Source organism: Nerophis lumbriciformis, linkage group LG05 (genome assembly GCF_033978685.3).
Source record: "Nerophis lumbriciformis linkage group LG05, RoL_Nlum_v2.1, whole genome shotgun sequence".
NCBI classification, from domain to species: Eukaryota; Metazoa; Chordata; class Actinopteri; order Syngnathiformes; family Syngnathidae; genus Nerophis; species Nerophis lumbriciformis.
The window spans coordinates 21,218,648-21,236,863 of record NC_084552.2 but is presented as its reverse complement, the minus strand read 5'-3'; the positions used below and the strand labels follow the sequence as shown (position 1 = coordinate 21,236,863).

The following is an 18,216-nucleotide window of genomic DNA, read 5'->3' as shown; positions in this document are numbered from 1 at the left end:
ATGACTGTCATTCTTCAGGAGCCGTGTGAGACCTCAAGAGGTCTGGAGGCATTTGTGGCTTTCCACACCAAAGCCTCGGCTTATGTCGGACCTATCAACCCGGGCTACTGTGATGCTGCCTCAATGCTGAGCAAAGGCTGGAACAAAGTAAGTCACGTTTTCAAGCTTAGACAACTAAAACGTGCTAATGGACACCTCCGTCAGGCTCTGTTTTCATGGGGCTGCATCGGCTACGAAATGGACGACACCCGCAGCCACCCGACGTTTGGCCGCTCCATGCCGAGGCCCACGTGGGTGCTGGTGAGAATCATGCGGTACTTCCAGTGGGCTCACGTGGGGATCATCTCGTCCTCGGATGACATCTGGGTAGACACGGCGACCAAGGTTGGAGGCGTCTATACATGAAATACAAAACAAATATGAATAAAATACAAAATAGATGCATATATGGGACATTCTACTGAATTAATCCAAAGTGCTGTGCCTTTTCCAAGAGGAGGGTTTAATAAAACAATTGAGTATTGGATTTTTACTGGGATTATATGATGATTTGTTTAAACCCAGGGCAGGGGTCGGCAACTCAACATGTTGAAAGAGCCATATTGGACCAAAAAGCTAATCTGTATGGAGCCGCAAAAAGTTAAAAGCCTTATGTAAGTGTTATAATGAAGGCAACACATTAAGTAAGTGTCTCACACGGTTAGATAACTCCTGGAAATTACTGGTTTAAAACCACCAAAGGTATAGATCTGTGCCCAAGTTAAAGGAAAGGACAGTCTGTCTTCTTCTAATGGATTTATTACAATCTTTGCAAGCTGGATTACGTTTGCTGTGGTCTGGAACAACATGGCACACAATCAGAAATACAGCCGATATTACATACAGATAATGTGTCATGAGACATGCAAATATAAATTAAATACACAGAGGACATAAGTAAAGGAAATGAAATGAACTCAAATATACCTACAGACGAGGCATAATGATGCAATATGTACACACGGCTAGCCAAAATAGCATGTTAGCTTGGATTATTAGCACTCCACGCAAGTCAATAACATCAACAAAACTCACCTTTGTGCATTCACACACAGCATAAAACGTTTGGTGGACAAAATGAGACCAAGAAGGAGTGGCATAAAATATGTCTGTGGCAGTGACAGAGGAAGTTGTACACGTAAACCAACTACGGTGAGTTCAAGGACCGCCAAAATTAGTAGGACAAAACAGCGCTGGCCAAATATTGTCATCAGTGAAGCATAAACACAAACATAATAAACAGTGGGCTTTCTAACAATTAGGAAAGTTTGTGTTATGTTTGTCCTCCCACAGAAACATTATTAAAACAACAAATATATTATTCCCCCCATCTTTTCCCATTTTTGAAAAAGCTCCAGGAAGCCACTAGGGCGGTGCTAAAGAGCGGCATGCGGCTCGGGGGCCGCGGGTTGCTGACCCCCGACCCAGGGCACTAATTGAAATAGTGATAAAAAGAATAGATACATCTTTTATAGGGTACTTTCTATTGAGAAGTAGCTGTCCCCGATCGTGACCCCTAAATTTCCATTTATGAAAATACCATTTAAAACATGTTTTATGTTTGTTTCAATGGTGTACTGTAAAATATATTTATGACAAAGTTTAAACAGAGGTTGAAAGACAGATTTATTGTGGGTTTGATTTTTAAATTAAAACACAAAAATTCAGAGGTGTGGCTGATTCTAGATTTAGCCCACACCCCTGCTTTTTTTTGACCAGGAAGTTCAAGTTAAAGTTAAAGTACCAATGATTGTCACACACACACTAGGTGTGGTGAAATGTGTCCTCTGCATTTGATCCATCCCCTTGGTCACCCCCTGGGAGGTGAGGGGAGCAGTGAGCAGCAGCTGTTAAATCACCTTTTTGGTGATTTAACCCCCAATTCCAACCCTTGATGCTGAGTGCCAAGCAGGGAGGTAATGGGTCCCAATTTTATAGTCTTTGGTATGACTCGGCCGGGGTTTGAACTCACAACCTACCGATCTCAGGGCGGACACTAACCCAGGGGTAGGAAACCTATGGCTTTCGAGCCAGATGTGGCTCTTTTGATGACCGTATCTGGCTCTCAGATAAATCTTAGCTGACATTGCTTAACACCATAAGTAATGAATAATTCCGCTGGTAATCACAGTTTTAAAAATAACGTTCAAAATATAAAACATTCTCATGCATTTGAATCCATCCATCCGTTTTTCTACCGCATCTGTTCAAGAAATGGCATTAATGGTAAGAAGTATTTAATTTATTATTGGTTAGCTTCAGAATAACAATGTTATTAAAAAAGAATAAGAGAAAATGTTGGTCTTACTTAAAAATGCACGCATTTGGTTGAATTTAGTGTTAAATAATATTGGTAACACTTTAGTATGGGGAGCGTATTCTAAGTAACAAAGATATAATTTAGAGTTATTTGGTTAGGGTTAGGGTTGTTGTATAATAAGGCCATGCAGAATAAGGCATCAATAAGTACTTAATAATGACTAATTAAGAGCCAATATGGTACTAATTTGCATGTTAATAAGCGACTAATTAATGGTGAATATGTTCCCCATACTAAAGTGTTACCAAAATATTATATGGCTCTCACGGAAATACATTTTAAAATATTTGGCTTTCATGGCTCTCTCAGCCAAAAAAGGTTCCCGACACCTGCTCTAACCACTAGGCCACTGAGTAGGTAGTGACATTACATTTCTGCCCCTCATGGCTGCATTTTAGTAACCTAATTCTATAGTTTTTAAATACATGTGTTCCAAAGTCTAGAAATCAGTGTGTAAAAATGGTCACTACTGAACACATATTCTCTTCAATGATGTACATTTTTTCAGCTTTTATGCAACATATTATTTTTTTATTAGTGTAGAACTCTTCAAATATGTGTTTTCTAGCCATATGCTTGCTAGCATTATTTAGTTATGGTCAAACTTAGCTAGAATTGTCACTACTGAAACATCAAAAGTTTCGGTGATGACATGATCATTTCGGTAGTGATAAGATTAAACGGAAAGTGGTTTAATCCTACCATTTTCAAATACTTGTGTTCACAAAAATAAGTGATTGTCTTCAAGAATCATCGTTTTAATCATCTATTTAAAGTAAATACAAATGTTTTTAATGTAATGCTGTTTTTTTTTGTATCTGTAATTGTAGAGTTCAGAGAGATAGAATCAAGACACCTACATGCCAAAACCAAATAAAACATTGTGAAAGAAAGTTTGAGAGAATATGAAGAAAGAGGGAAGGCTGATCCAGTTAAACACCAAGAATATTTGAAGAAGGAAAGAAAGGAAGATTTATTGGCCAGGGAGCAAAGGAAGGTTAACCCTAAACATGGAAGTCAAAGACTAAAGTGGACCACATTTTGTAAGTAAAATGCAGACTTCGGTATGAACTCACAAAGGCTCCAATGTGGCCTCGATGTCACTTACATGCACAGTTCGATGAAGTGAAAACAAAGGCAGTTGACTGCATTTGGTAAATGAACAAGGAAGTCACTACAACAGGAGCAAACATGGACGCCACAGATCAGCGTGTTAATGGGTTTGTGTCGTGGCTTTGTTTGTGGAGGAACCAGTCAGATGATGGAAGACAACTGCAGGAGGAAGAATAAGATCACTGCAAAAAGGAAAGCGATCGAGTTGCGCACACAAATGACGTAGCTCGACCAAAGATAACGTAAAAGTCGCAAACATGTACATCGCCGTTAAGACTGCAGTCACGTTTGACAAGATCGGATTCCAAACTAATTCGGACTATAACGGCCCATAACTCCAATATGAAAATATTAGATTTGAAGCACTTTGGAGTATACAATGTACAATCTGTGTCACTTGAGGGCAAAAAAAATCTAGATTTTGTGTCCAGTGTAAACGTAGCCAAAGTAATGCACATCAGTTTTCAGACGCCTGACCATAATGTCTAGTGTTTTCTTTTTCTCTGAATACTGAATACACCCATTTTTACCGCTTGTCCCTCTTGGGGTCGCATGGGGGCCGGAGCCTATCCCAGCTGCTCTCGGGCGGAAGGCGGTGTACACCCTGGACATGGGGCCACCTCATCGCAGGGCCAACACAGATAGACAATTTTCACACTGACATTCACACACTAGGGACCATTTAGTGTTGCCAATCAACCTACCCCCGGGTGCATGTCTTTGGAGGTGGGAGGGGCCTATCTCCAGGTGCATGTTTTCGGAGGTGGGAGGAAGCCGGAGTACCCGGAGAAAACCCATACAGTCACGGGCAGAACATGCAAACTCCACACAGAAAGATCCCAAGCTCATAAACGGAACCCAGGACCTTCTCTCTGTGAGGCACGAGTGCTAACCACTGAATACTGAACCCATGCGAGTACTTATTTTCAACTGATATTAGCAGTTTTCTCCAAAAATAAAGGATTTTATTGACCACAAAACATATATGTTTTTGATATTTCCAACATTGAGCATGTTATAAATGTCAAGCAATAAGGTTGAGGGAATATGATACAACCTTGCAAACCTTGTAAGTTCAACAGTCCGTGGTCAATACCGAAACACTGGGTGTTTACAAAAAATAAATTATTGAGTTATCAACTAAAATATGTTGATTGGTTAAATGTATGTTCAGTTTCATAAATCATTAACTCTGAATTCAATCTAATCAGTGTTTGGCATTTTAGAAAGAAAGATTGCATACCGATTTTGAAGAATTTAATATATTGCAGTAAGAAAATGTGTTAAATTCATTTTAATGGATTTTATTGTGAAAAACCTAAATTATTTTTGAAGTAATTTTTACACGACGGCAGTAAGCATGATAACACGTTGGCATAATGTTTTTAATTCATAACTGAATGCTATGTTTTGGTAGTGACAAATTTGAGGCAAGGAAAAACATTCCTAAATATTCTGAGAATACAAGTTGACTGGTCTTTTCCTAGAAATGTGTACTTAAGATATTGTACAACATATCTTGAATACACAACTTACAACATTTTAAATATTTCCAACCTCACTTTGAACCAATTAGGTAGAATGGCCCATATAATAAATATGAACGCTCAAAATGAAATAAAGTATTTACAAACCCCGTTTCCATATGAGTTGGGAAATGGTGTTAGATGTAGATATAAACGGAATACAATGATTTGCAAATCCTTTTCAACCCATATTCAATTGAATGCACTACAAAGACAAGATATTTGATGTTCAAATTCATAAACTTTATTTATTTTTTGCAAATAATTAACTTAGAATTTCATGGCTGCAACACGTGCCAAAGTCGTTGGGAAAGGGCATGTTCACCACTGTGTTCATGGCCTTTCCTTTTAACAACACTCAGTAAACGTTTGGGAACTGAGGAGACACATTTTTTAAGCTTCTCAGGTGGAATTCTTTCCCATTCTTGCTTGATGTACAGCTTAAGTTGTTCAACAGTCCGGGGGTCTCCGTTCTGGTATTTTAGGCTTCATAATGCGCCACACATTTTCAATGGGAGACATGTCTGGACTACAGGCAGGCCAGTCTAGTATCCACACCCTTTTACTATGAAGCCACGTTGATGTAACACGTGGCTTGGCATTGTCTTGCTGAAATAAGCAGGGGCGTCCATGGTAACGTTGCTTGGATGGCAACATGTTGCTCCAAAACCTGTATGTACCTTTCAGCATTAATGGCGCCTTCACAGATATGTAAGTTACCCATGTCTTGGGCACTAATACACCCCCATACCATCACACATGCTGGCTTTTCAACTTTGCGCCTACAACAATCCGGATGGTTCTTTTCCTCTTTGGTCCAAATGACACGACGTCCACAGTTTCCAAAAACAATTTGAAATGTGGACTCGTCAGACCACAGAACACTTTTCCACTTTGTATCAGTCCATCTTAGATGAGCTCAGGCCCAGCGAAGCCGACGGCGTTTCTGGGTGTTGTTGATAAACGGTTTTTGCCTTGCATAGGAGAGTTCTAACTTGCACTTACAGATGTAACAACCAATTGTAGTTACTGACAGTGGGTTTCTGAAGTGTTCCTGAGCCCATGTGGTGATATCCTTTACACACTGATGTCGCTTGTTGATGCAGTACAGCCTGAGGGATCGAAGATCACGGGCTTAGCTGCTTACGTGCAGTGATTTCTATAGATTTTCTAAACCCTTTGATGATATTACGGACCGTAGATGGTGAAATCCCTAAATTTCTTTCAATAGCTGGTTGAGAAAGGTTTTTCTTAAACTGTTCAACAATTTGCTCACGCATTTGTTGACAAAGTGGTGACCCTCTCCCCATCCTTGTTTGTGAATGACTGAGCATTTCATGGAATCTACTTTTATACCCAATCATGGCACCCACCTGTTCCCAATTTGCTTGTTCACCTGTGGGATGTTCCAAATAAGTGTTTGATGAGCATTCCTCAACTTTATCTGTATTTATTGCCACCTTTCCCAACTTCTTTGTCACGTGTTGCTGGCATCAAATTCTAAAGTTAATGATTATTTGCAAAAAAAAAAAAGTTTATGAGTTTGAACATCAAATATGTTGTCTTTGTAGCATATTCAACTGAATATGGGTTGAAAATGATTATCAAATCATTGTATTCCGTTTATATTTACACATAACACAATTTCCCAACTCATATGAAAATGGGGTTTGTAACACATTTTTGGTAGCGTTCACTGTGCTTGTGTTCATATTTTAGGTGGCCGACTCTCTCCGTGCTCAGGGTCTTTCTGTCAGACTGGTCAGTGTCATGGAGAACACACCTCATGGCATCAGGAGAACTCTGGGCAAAGTTCGCAAGCTGAGAGAAATACGAGGTGGATCTCCTTATTTTATGTGTCCTAAGAAGACTTCGCCTCAAACATACGTCTTCTCCTCAGTGGTGGTCCTCTGTATGCACTCAGCGCTGATAGGCGGCGAGCTTCAGAAGCTCCTCCTGGAGACGGCTCATGACATGCAGATGGTCGACGGCTCCCTGCTATTTCTACCCTACGACACCATCCTCTACAGCCTTCCATACCGCAACGTCAGCTTCCCGGCGCTGAGGAGCAACCACAAACTGCTGAGGGCCTACGACGCTGTGCTCACCGTCACGATTGACTCGCTCCAAGGGTCGTTTTTCGACGCCTACAAAGAGGCCATGGGGAACGGCGAAGTGGCGAAAACCCTAGAGCCCCAACAGGTGATGTCAGTAGAGTGGCGTCTATAAGGCCTACTCCCGTCTACAACATCCTGCTTGGCCCTGCAGGTGTCCCCTCTCTTTGGAACCATCTACAGCTCCATGGTCCTAGTGGCTCATGCCGTGCAGCAAGTCCGACGTTCTAAGCAGTGGATGTCTGGTGGAAATGTGGCTCGGCGAGTGCAAAGCCACAGCTTTGAGGTACACTTTGGAAAATGTTTTGTGACTGTCAAAATATGTCTTTTTTTGCATCTTATTCATGTTGCAGGGCTTCAGCCATCCCATGAAGTTTGATGGTTCTGGAAACGTTCTGTTGGATTATGTCCTACTGGACACAGATGGACTGTCCTGGGAGCTGAAACCAACACACAGGTACAGTAGAACCTCTTAATGTTGATGCCACTTGGACTGACAAGACCAGGGGTCGGCAACCTTTACCACTCAAAGAGCCATTTTGACCCGTTTCACAAATTCAAGAAAACAATGGGAGCCACAAAACTATTTTGAAGTTTAAAATGAAATAACACTGCATACTTTGTGCTATGTATAAACCAGACACGCGGCCCGCGAGACGTTATTTTGCGGCCCGCACCTTAATATGAAAATTTAATGTTAGTGTGGCCTGTGAGTTTTATATGAATGACACTTGACAGCGTCATACTTGCCAACCCTCCCGATTTTTCCGGGAGACTCCCGAAAATCAGGGCATCTATTCTATCGGATGTCTGCTGATTTTCACCTGAACAACAATAATATGGGTGCGCCGTGATGGCTCTGTCTTTAGCGCCCTCTACAACTTGTACAGACAGCGTGTCAGTCCAGCCACATGCTGTGTGAGGCTTCAGCAGACACACATAAGTGACTGCAAGGCATACTTGGTCAACAGCCATACAGGTTACACTGAGGGTGGCAGTATAAAACAACTTTAACACTGTTACAAATATGCGCCACACTGTGAACCCACACCAAATTAAGAATGACAAACACATTTCGGGAGAACATCCGCACCGTAACACAACATAAACACAACAGAACAAATACCCAGAATCCGATGCATCCCTAACTCTTCCGGGCTACATTATACACCCCCACTACCACCAAGAGTCGCATGCGGCTCCGGAGCCGCGGGTTGCCGACCCCTGGACTAGACTGACTAATATAATATAATATATCAGTATATGTTATATGTAAATATAACATATGTTATATTTTATGTTGCTACTATGGTACATCTTTAGTCTACTTTATACCTGTATTATCCTTTCCATTCTTTGTAACTGAGCTACTGTGTGGAACAATTTCCCTTGTGGATCAATAAGGTTTGGCTTAGTCTAAGTCTAGCATAGACACCAGCCATTGCTTGCATATTTTGCTGCACATTTACTGGTGACTCTGTAAGCAAATTGGGAATAATAAATTACCTTTTGTCATCATATTTTTCCATTTATGCTTATTTCTTATTTCAATAAGCTGATGTCGTTGATGCAAATCCCTTGAACAGTGGCAAAATAATTGTATTAAAAAATGAATTTGGTGCATTTTGTAGTTCCTGTGTTGGAATCCAGGTTAATTCTTCCATGCTCTTATTTTACACTGAACAGGAAGTCAATGCACACCTTTTTGTACATTGCAACTAGACAGCAGTTTGTAGCTGTTGTCATTTCATGTTGCTTAGCAACAATAATAAAGTTGACGATACTTACGTCAACATAAACTGACCATTTTTTTCACAGAGAGGACCTCTTTCTCTCAAATTGGATGTTGACAAAGGCAATTCAAGCATTTATGTCGGGTTGAGCGGCAACTTTTTAATAATAAAAAGAAATAGGTAGAAGGAGACTGCGTGACATGCGGTGAAGTTCTCGCCAGGTGAGGCATTGATGCCTTTGTAGTTTTTATATTTTTTGCATGTGCTGTATATGGCCAAGGCAGTGCACTGAAACTGGTAAATTCAATTTTAACATGAAATGTGAAAATGTTGTGACTTTACTTAAGAACATTTTAAATATGATAATAATCACACATAAATTACATCTTAAAATTTTTTGAATGAACACATATGAATATTTTGTGTTTTTGTATCATTTAAAAAATGTTCATCATGACAAATGAGCCTCTGCCTCTCCTGACCGCACGTCCCTGCTGGCACTTGATGATTTGGACACGTCGTGTTGACATAGGCGGGACCGACTTAAGTGGGCTCCACTGTAGTAAGCTAGCAAATGTTTTATCCTTGTATTCCTCTATGACTGGCATACAACTAAACGCTGGCTCGTGCGTAATAAAAGACTCAACATGGAGGCTGACGTGGTGAACTTCCTCGGTCAAGACATTCACTTTCCTCACGGCTATGGACCCAGAAAGGACGACCCATGCTGGTTCACGCCTGGTGTCATCTGCTCAGAAGGTGAGACAGGACATCTTGTCATCAATCAATCAGTCAAAGTTTATTTAAATAGCCCTTAATCACAAATGCCTCAAAGGGCTTCACAAACCACAGTGACATCCTTGGATCTGAACCATGGGGGTCAAACTCTGGCCCGCGGGCCAAATTTGGCCCGCCGTGTAATTTCACTTGGCCCTTGAGGCGATATCAAATTAGCACTAGAGCTGGCCCGCCGATTATATTCAGCGGCGGTGCCACGGTAACGCCGCATTCACCGCTAATTCTCATACTTGCAACCCTCCCGGGAGAGTCCCAGATTTCAGTGCCCCTCCAGAAAATCGTCACATCTGCTTTTCTTCCAGTCCAACATGTGCTGGCCCAGTCACATAATATGTGCGGCTTCTGCACGCACACACACACAAGTGAATGCAATTCATACTTGATCAACAGCGATACAAGTTACACTAAGAGTGGCTGTATAAACAACTTTAAGTTTTGTTAGAAATATATGCCACACTGTGAACCCACACCAAACAAGAATGGCAAACACATTTCGGGAGAACATCCGCACCGTAACACAACATAAACACATCAGAACAAATACCCAGAACCCTTTGCAGCACTAACTCTTCCGGGACGCTACCAGGTGGGGGCGGGGCGGGGTTTGGTGGTAGCGGGGGTGTACATTGTAGCTTCCCGAAAGAGTCAGTGCTGTAAAGGGTTCTGGGTATTTGTTCTGCTGTGTTACGGTGCGGATGTTCTCCCGAAATGTGTTTGTCATTCTTGTTTGGTGTGGATTCACAGTGTGACGTATATTTCCAACAAAACTTAAAGTTGTTTATACGGGCACCCTCAGTGTAACCTGTATCGCTGTTGACCAAGTATGCATGGCATTCACGTGTGTGTTCATACAGAAGCCGTAAATATCTTGTGACTGGGCCGGCACGTTGTTAGAATGGATGAAAAGCGGACGTGACGACAGCTCATAGAGGGCGTTAAAGGCAGTGCCTTTAAGGCACGCCAAGACTGTGGTCCGGGTGGGCTACGAGATATAATGACTGATGAACACCTTCGTTCGATAATGAAGGTTGCCTCAGCTCAAAGCCTGAGCTCCGACATTAATGAACTAGCATCCGAGAAAATATAGCAGGTATCTGGCTTGGGCACATCAGATTAGATCAGTGTGTTGCAAACTGAGCAGTTTAAAGTCCTGAATGGTTGGGTTATTCATTGTTATTTTGTTTTAAAATTTATTAGCCTGTGGAAAAAGTTAATGTTGATATTTACCTCAGAAAGCTGCAAATAGAATAGAGGCATTACATTTTTATTTAAATTGTATTTGATATGCCATTGATATTTTTTAATTATTATTATTATTATTATTTGAAACTCGATTTTGCATGTCACTATAAAGTTATATAAGCCTTGCTTGTTTAATATTCAATGCAAAACTTGTTTGGGTCTCTATTAAAAGGTTAATTTGTTCAACCTTGGCCCGCGGCTTTGTTCAGTTTTCAATTTTGGCCCATTCTGTATTTGAGTTTGACACCCCTGATCTAAACCCACATCTTGGAAAGATGCGGGTGACCGGTGCAATAAAATGACACTTACGTGTGTCTCCTCTGCAGGCATGGATTTGTTCTCCACCATTAGCATTGCCCTTGCAGCCATTGCTGCTGCTTTACTGACTGTGCTGCTGGTTTATGTTATCCGGTAAGTCTGAACTGGCTTGGGCTGGAAGATCAAATAATCATAATCATGGTTTCTTGTTTCCAAGGCGACGCATCAACCAAATCCTAATGGTCAAGGGTCCAAACAAGATCCTACTGACTCTTGCGGATGTCACGTTCATCAACCCGTCTCTTAGCAACAAGGTTCGCCCACATCTTGACTGATTCATCATACATCTACATCTTTTGTTTGTAATTGTATGTGCCGTTTTCCAGAAGCTGAGCTTGGAGGACAGCCGGGCGAGTGGCATGAAAAGCGTCTCAGAGCGAAGCCTCACCTCGCTCACCTCTGCCCGATCCCCGGCCACCTACGAGAACTCCAACGTGGTCATTTTCGAGGTGACAAATCAGAGACAGCAACCTCAACATCCATCCATCCAATTTCATTACTTCCAGTAAACTTTATGATGCTGATTAGTGCACATTCTCGCCACCAGGGGGACTGGGCGTGGCTGAAGAGGCTTCCAGATGGCTCATTCAGCAGCATTAACCCTAAAACAATCGACATGTTTGAGCTGGTTAGTTAATTATCAGATTATGTTACGTCCAAGTCAACAACGCTTTTGACGTGTCTGCCGGCAGATGAAGGACATGCGACATGAAAACGTCAACCCTTTCCTGGGCTTCTTCCACGATTGTGGCGTGTTCGCCATAGTAACCGAGTTCTGCTCCAGAGGCAGCCTGGAGGATCTGCTACTGAATGATGACGTCAAGCTGGACTGGATGTTCAAGTCTTCCTTGCTGCTGGATTTGATTAAGGTCTGTTAATTAGTGATCAAATAAATGACAAGAAGCTGTTTCAATGGAACCCGTATAAGTCAACCTAGTTCAGGGGTCGGCAACCCGCGGCTCCGGAGCCGCATGCGGCTCTTTGATCACTCTGATGCGGCTCAGCAGCTTACTTGCTGAACCCCCCAATTTTCCCGTGAGACTTCCGGATTTCAGTGCCTCTCGCAGAAAACTCCCGGGATTAATATTCACCGATTTTCACCCTTGAGGCTATAATAAGGGCGTGCCATGATGGTACAACATTTGGCGCCCTCTACAATCTGTATTAACAGAGTGCCAGCCTAACACTTGTTATACAATATACATCTTTTGCTTGCACATGTACGTGACAGCAAGGCATACTTGGTCAACAGCCACACAGGTTACACTGACGGTGGTCATATAAAACAACTTTAACACTCTTACTAATAATGCGTCACACTTTGAACCAAAACCAAACAAGAATGACAAACACATTTCGGGAGAACATCTGCACCTTAACACAACATAAACACAACAGAACAAACACCCAGAATCCCATGCAGTCCTGACTCTTCCGGGCTACATTATACACTCCTGCTACCACCAAACCCCGCCCCTACCCCAACCCTGCTCCCTCATACATCAAACCCCCCCCCCCCCCTCTCTCTCTGTGCGTTGGTTGAGGTGGGCAGGGTTTGGTAGCGGGGGTGTATAATGTATCCCGGAAGAGTTAGGGCTGCATGGGATTCTGGGTATTTGTCCTGTTGTGTTATGTTGTGTTACGGTGCAGATGTTCTCCCGAAATTTGTTTGTCATTCTTGTTTGGTGTGGGTTCACAGTGTGGCGCATTATTAGTAAGAGTGTTAAAGTTTTGTTTTTTTATACCGCCACCGTCAGTGTGAGCTGTGTGGTTGTTGACCAAGTATGCCTTGCTGTTGCCAACGTGAGCAAAGTGGAAGCCCCATACAACGTGTGGCTGATCAGGCACGCTGACTGTAGTGGGTGCTGTATGCTGTATGTGTTTGCAAAAACAACCCAATTAAAACTCGCGTGCCGCACCAGCATTCAAATTCCACATAAAGGTGCAGGCAGCGTGTCTGAGACCCTTGGTTATACATAGCACAAAGCAAAAAAAAAACTTTGTATGCAGTGTTATTTCATTTAAAATTTCAAAAAAATTTTGCGGCTCCCATTGTTTTCTATAATTTGTGAAACTGGTCAAAATGGCTCTTTGACTGGTAAAGGTTGCCGACCCCTGACCTACTTCATGCAGACAACCTGTTTTAGTCGACTATAGCATCAACTCCTGGTCTATTCATAAAAATTGCTGTTAAAATGTCTACACAATGTCTTGCAAATAAGCATAAAAATATAATCAGCTGCTGAAAACTTTGTTAAAGCTATTTTCAGGTATCTTGACAACCGCTTATGTCCAAAGGCTGTCGACTTAAATGGTTTCCACTGCAGCAGACTAAGGTCTTAGTTGGCCCACTTCCGCACATATGCTTAGCATTTTGAGTGATGTTTCTATCTCATGCAAATGTCGCTTCTCTCTGTCCCAGGGTATGAAGTACCTGCACCACCGTAGTATGTCCCACTCCCGTCTGAAGTCACGCAACTGCGTGGTGGACGGGCGTTTTGTGTTAAAGATCACAGACTACGGCTACAATGAGGTTCTGGAGGCTCAGAGGTTCCCCTACGAGGAAGCCCCTGCAGATGGTTAGAGAATGCCACAATGTTTTGACAAACTTTTTGTAAATCGTCTCTTCGCTTTGCAGAGCTGTTGTGGACGGCTCCAGAGATTCTGAGGACTGTTCAGCCGGGCCTGCACGGAACGCTACCAGGCGACGTGTACAGCTTTGCCATCATCATGCAGGAAGTGGTGATCAGAGGGCCTCCCTTCTGCATGCTGGATCAGTCGGCCGCAGGTAAAATGACAATTAAGCTGTACTGTAATGGAGCAGTGGGATGCAATGACACCCATTTGGATTATGTTTCAGATGTGATCGAGAAGCTGCGTCGACCGCCTCCTTTGTGTCGTCCGGTGGTCAGCTTGGACTGCGCTCCATTGGAATGCATTCAGCTGATGAAGCAGTGCTGGAATGAACAGCCGGAAAAGAGGCCCAGGTTTGAGGAGATCTTTGACCAGGTATGTGAGATGTTGAATCCATCAACATTTTTGATATTTTCTCACTCTGGTGGCTTCTTTGTCAAGTTCAAGGACATCAACAAGGGCAAGAAGACCAACATCATTGACTCCATGCTGCGGATGCTGGAGCAGTACTCGTCAAACCTGGAGGAGCTAATCCGGGAGCGGACAGAGGAGCTGGAGATCGAGAAGCAGAAGACGGAGAAGCTCCTGACGCAGATGCTGCCTCCGTGAGATGACTGCCGCATGCTTGCACACGTTTACGGGCTGTGGCTCAATTGGCGCACTTAACATTTTCAGTTCACATATGCACTCAAATTGAATGAATGTAAAAATGGAAATGTACGAATGAGCTAACCTTACTTTTTGTTCTCCTCAGGTCCGTGGCAGAGGCGCTCAAGGTGGGCGGCACTGTGGTGCCGGAGTATTTCGACAGCGTGTCCCTATATTTCAGTGACATTGTAGGCTTCACTACCATCTCAGCCAACAGCGAGCCCATCGAGGTGGTGAACCTGCTCAACAGCCTCTACACGCTTTTTGACGCCATCATTGGCAACCACGATGTCTATAAGGTACTGCTTGTTTTGCCTTCTGTTGCCCCTGACGTCACAAGCTCCTCTTATATAAGGGGTGTCCAAACTTTGTCCCCTAACAGCCGCATACTGTAGACCAGTGGTCACCAACCTTTTTGCGCCCAAGATCCCTGGTCTCAGCCAAAAACTAAAGCAGAATCTACCCCTGCTTTAACTATGTTTTTATTTATATATATATATATATATATATATATATATATATATATATATATATATATATATATATATATATATACATACATATGTATATATGTGTATGTGTGCATATATATATATATATATATATATATATATATATATATATATATATATGTATATATGTGTATGTATATATGTGTATGTATATATGTGTATGTGTGCATATATATATATATGTAGGTAGGTAGGTAGGTAGGTAGGTAGGTAGGTATGTATGTATGTATGTATGTACAAACCCCGCTTTCATATGAGTTGGGAAATTGTGTTAGATGTAAATATAAACGGAATACAATGATTTGCAAATCTTTTTCAACCCATATTCAATTGAATGCACTACAAAGACAATATATTTGATGTTCAAACTCATAAACTTTATTTTTGTTTTGCAAATAATAATTAACTTAGAATTTCATGGCTGCAACACGTGCCAAAGTAGTTGGGAAAGGGCATGTTCACCGCTGTGTTACATGGCCTTTCCTTTTAACAACACTCAGTAAACGTTTGGGAACTGAGGAGACACTTTTTTTAAGCTTCTCAGGTGGAATTCTTTCCCATTCTTGCTTGATGTACAGCTTAAGTTGTTCAACAGTCCGGGGGTCTCCGTTGTATTTTAGGCTTCATAATGCGCCACACATTTTCAATGGGAGACAGGTCTGGACTACAGGCAGGCCAGTCTAGTACCCGCACTCTTTTACTATGAAGCCACGTTGATGTAACACGTGGCTTGGCATTGTCTTGCTGAAATAAGCTGGGGCGTCCATGGTAACATTGCTTGGATGGCAACATATGTTGCTCCAAAACCTGTATGTACCTTTCAGCATTAATGGTGCCTTCACAGATGTGTAAGTTACCCATGTCTTGGGCACTAATACAACCCCATACCATCACAGATGCTGGATTTTCAACTTTGCGCCTACAATCCGGATGGTTCTTTTCCTCTTTGGTCCGCTGGACACGACGTCCACAGTTTCCAAAAACAATTTGAAATGTGGACTCGTCAGACCACAGAACACTTTTCCACTTTGTATCAGTCCATCTTAGATGAGCTCAGGCCCAGCGAAGCCGACGGTGTTTCTGGGTGTTAATAAACGGTTTTCGCCTTGCATAGGAGAATTTTAACTTGCACTTACAGATGTAGCGACCAACTGTAGTTACTGACAGTGGGTTTCTGAAGTGTTCCTGAGCCCACGTGGTGATATCCTTTACACACTGATGTCGCTTTTTGATGCAGTACAGCCTGAGGAATCGAAGGTCACGGGCTTAACTGCTTACGTGCAGTGATTTCTCCAGATTCTCTGAACCCTTTGATGATATTACGGACCGTAGATGGTGAAATCCCTAAATTCCTTGCAATAGCTGATTGAGAAAGGTTTTTCTTAAACTGTTCAACAATTTGCTCACACATTTGTTGACAAAGTGGTGACCCTCGCCCCATCCTTGTTTGTGAATGACTGAGCATTTCATGGAATCTACTTTTATACCCAATCATGGCACCCACCTGTTCCCAATTTGCCTGTTCACCTGTGGGATGTTCCAAATAAGTGTTTGATGAGCATTCCTCAACTTTATCAGTATTTACTGCCACCTTTCCCAACTTCTTTGTCACGTGTTGCTGGCATCAAATTCTAAAGTTAATGATTATTTGCAAAAAAAAAACGTTTATCATTTTGAACATCAAATATGTTGTCTTTGTAGCATATTCAACTGAATATGGGTTGAAAATGATTTGCAAATCATTGTATTTTGTTTATATTTACATCAAACACAATTTCCCAACTCCTATGGAAACGGGGTTTGTATGTACGTATGTATGTATGTATAAGTATATAGATATATATACGTGTATATATAGATATATATATATATACGTGTATATATAGATATATATATATATATATATATATATATATAGATGTATATACATATATATAAACAGTATATATATTATGTATATATATACAAATGTATATGTATTTCATTTTGTTGTCGTTTTTTAAAGACAACTTTGTGCTGTTTTTATTGGCTGATGTCAACTTTATGGCCACTATTCTCTTAGTACTGTACTATATTTGTTCATCCTATGGTTACATATGGGACGCAAGTCACATGGTTGTCTTATGTCAGCGCCGGAAGTAGTAAAATCAGCTGTTCACCTGGCGGGTTTTTCCTGCGCGATAAAGAAGGAATAAACGGCTGCCGTCTTGTTTTATCATATATTTCTGCCTTTGCACATGTCAATGATTACTTTTGTATGCACAGTAAATCACCACAAAATCTGTACTTTGGAACAAGGTTCACAGACTCTATTATTTGGCTTGTTGGCTTCCCGTCGCAGACGAGCGATGATGGTCGTAGTTGGAAGAGTTGTTTGATGTTGAATGCTAGAAAATATCCAATGCGTTGCAACAGTCAGCCTTAATGCATTGTTGCAGCTCAAGGATTTTTGTGCACGTCATGTCATGCGCGTTTGCGAGACTAGGGGGTGTAGTGTGCCGCCGTATTCGGGGGTTAAAATGTTTGCGGGTCTGCTGATCACTCTCCGGGTGTAGTTGTCACTAATGTCATATTAAAAGTTTTTTTTCCTAAGACTTTTTCGATTTACCTATATGGTCCCAAAGATCGACTGGTCGATGGCGATTGACGGGTTGGCGACCCCTGTAATAGACAAATAGCTAACTTAGACAGTTTGTTATGACTGTCATGACAGGTTTTTACTTTTTTATTATGTTCCTGTATATTGTTTTATTTCCTGTACAACACTCTTATTTTGGTGTCCATTTCCAGTTTGCTACTATTTATCCTGTCTCGACGCTAGTTTTTCTCACCTGTCCCTAATTGGTAATCAGTACACACCTTTCCCTGGATGCCAATCAGGATGCTAAATATACCAGCCCAGTCCTCTGGATATGTAGCATATATGCTTGTGTTTTGCTTTGTGCGTAGAACCGCCATGCAGCATAACTTTCCCATTGCTTGTATCTCTTGCCATTTGTGTGCACTTCCTTATTCCACTACTATTTCCTCTTAGTAAAACCTTTTTACCTGCACTTCTCCTGCAGTGCTTGCACACTACTGTGACTCCTTCCAAATGTTGCTACACTGTAACGTTACATATGCTAGGCTATCTAAACAAAACATTCGATTTTTGGACTAGGTGACGAAGCTTATTATCTCATTAGTAATTGATGCATTTTATTTTTACAATAAGTGGAG

General features: G+C 41.7%; 1 protein-coding gene across 4 annotated transcripts in view; it reads left to right on the top strand.

Moving 5' to 3' along the window:
- Window positions 1-18,216, top strand: part of gc2 (guanylyl cyclase 2) — a 28,297-nt gene that overhangs the window by 3,029 nt on the left and 7,052 nt on the right. For all 4 annotated transcript variants that reach the window (XR_009815301.2, XR_009815300.2, XM_061961137.2 and 1 more), the window contains exons 3-19: window positions 19-147; window positions 205-384; window positions 6,718-6,835; window positions 6,899-7,200; window positions 7,267-7,398; window positions 7,466-7,569; window positions 9,486-9,604; window positions 11,212-11,296; window positions 11,361-11,457; window positions 11,530-11,652; window positions 11,751-11,831; window positions 11,896-12,072; window positions 13,626-13,782; window positions 13,842-13,991; window positions 14,064-14,212; window positions 14,279-14,442; window positions 14,592-14,784. Coding sequence is in view for 2 of the 4 variants with exons in the window: in XM_061961137.2 (XP_061817121.1) it covers window positions 19-147; window positions 205-384; window positions 6,718-6,835; window positions 6,899-7,200; window positions 7,267-7,398; window positions 7,466-7,569; window positions 9,486-9,604; window positions 11,212-11,296; window positions 11,361-11,457; window positions 11,530-11,652; window positions 11,751-11,831; window positions 11,896-12,072; window positions 13,626-13,782; window positions 13,842-13,991; window positions 14,064-14,212; window positions 14,279-14,442; window positions 14,592-14,784 (2,460 nt within the window). In the remaining 2 variants the exon portion in view is untranslated. The remainder of the gene's footprint in view (window positions 1-18; window positions 148-204; window positions 385-6,717; window positions 6,836-6,898; window positions 7,201-7,266; window positions 7,399-7,465; window positions 7,570-9,485; window positions 9,605-11,211; window positions 11,297-11,360; window positions 11,458-11,529; window positions 11,653-11,750; window positions 11,832-11,895; window positions 12,073-13,625; window positions 13,783-13,841; window positions 13,992-14,063; window positions 14,213-14,278; window positions 14,443-14,591; window positions 14,785-18,216) is intronic.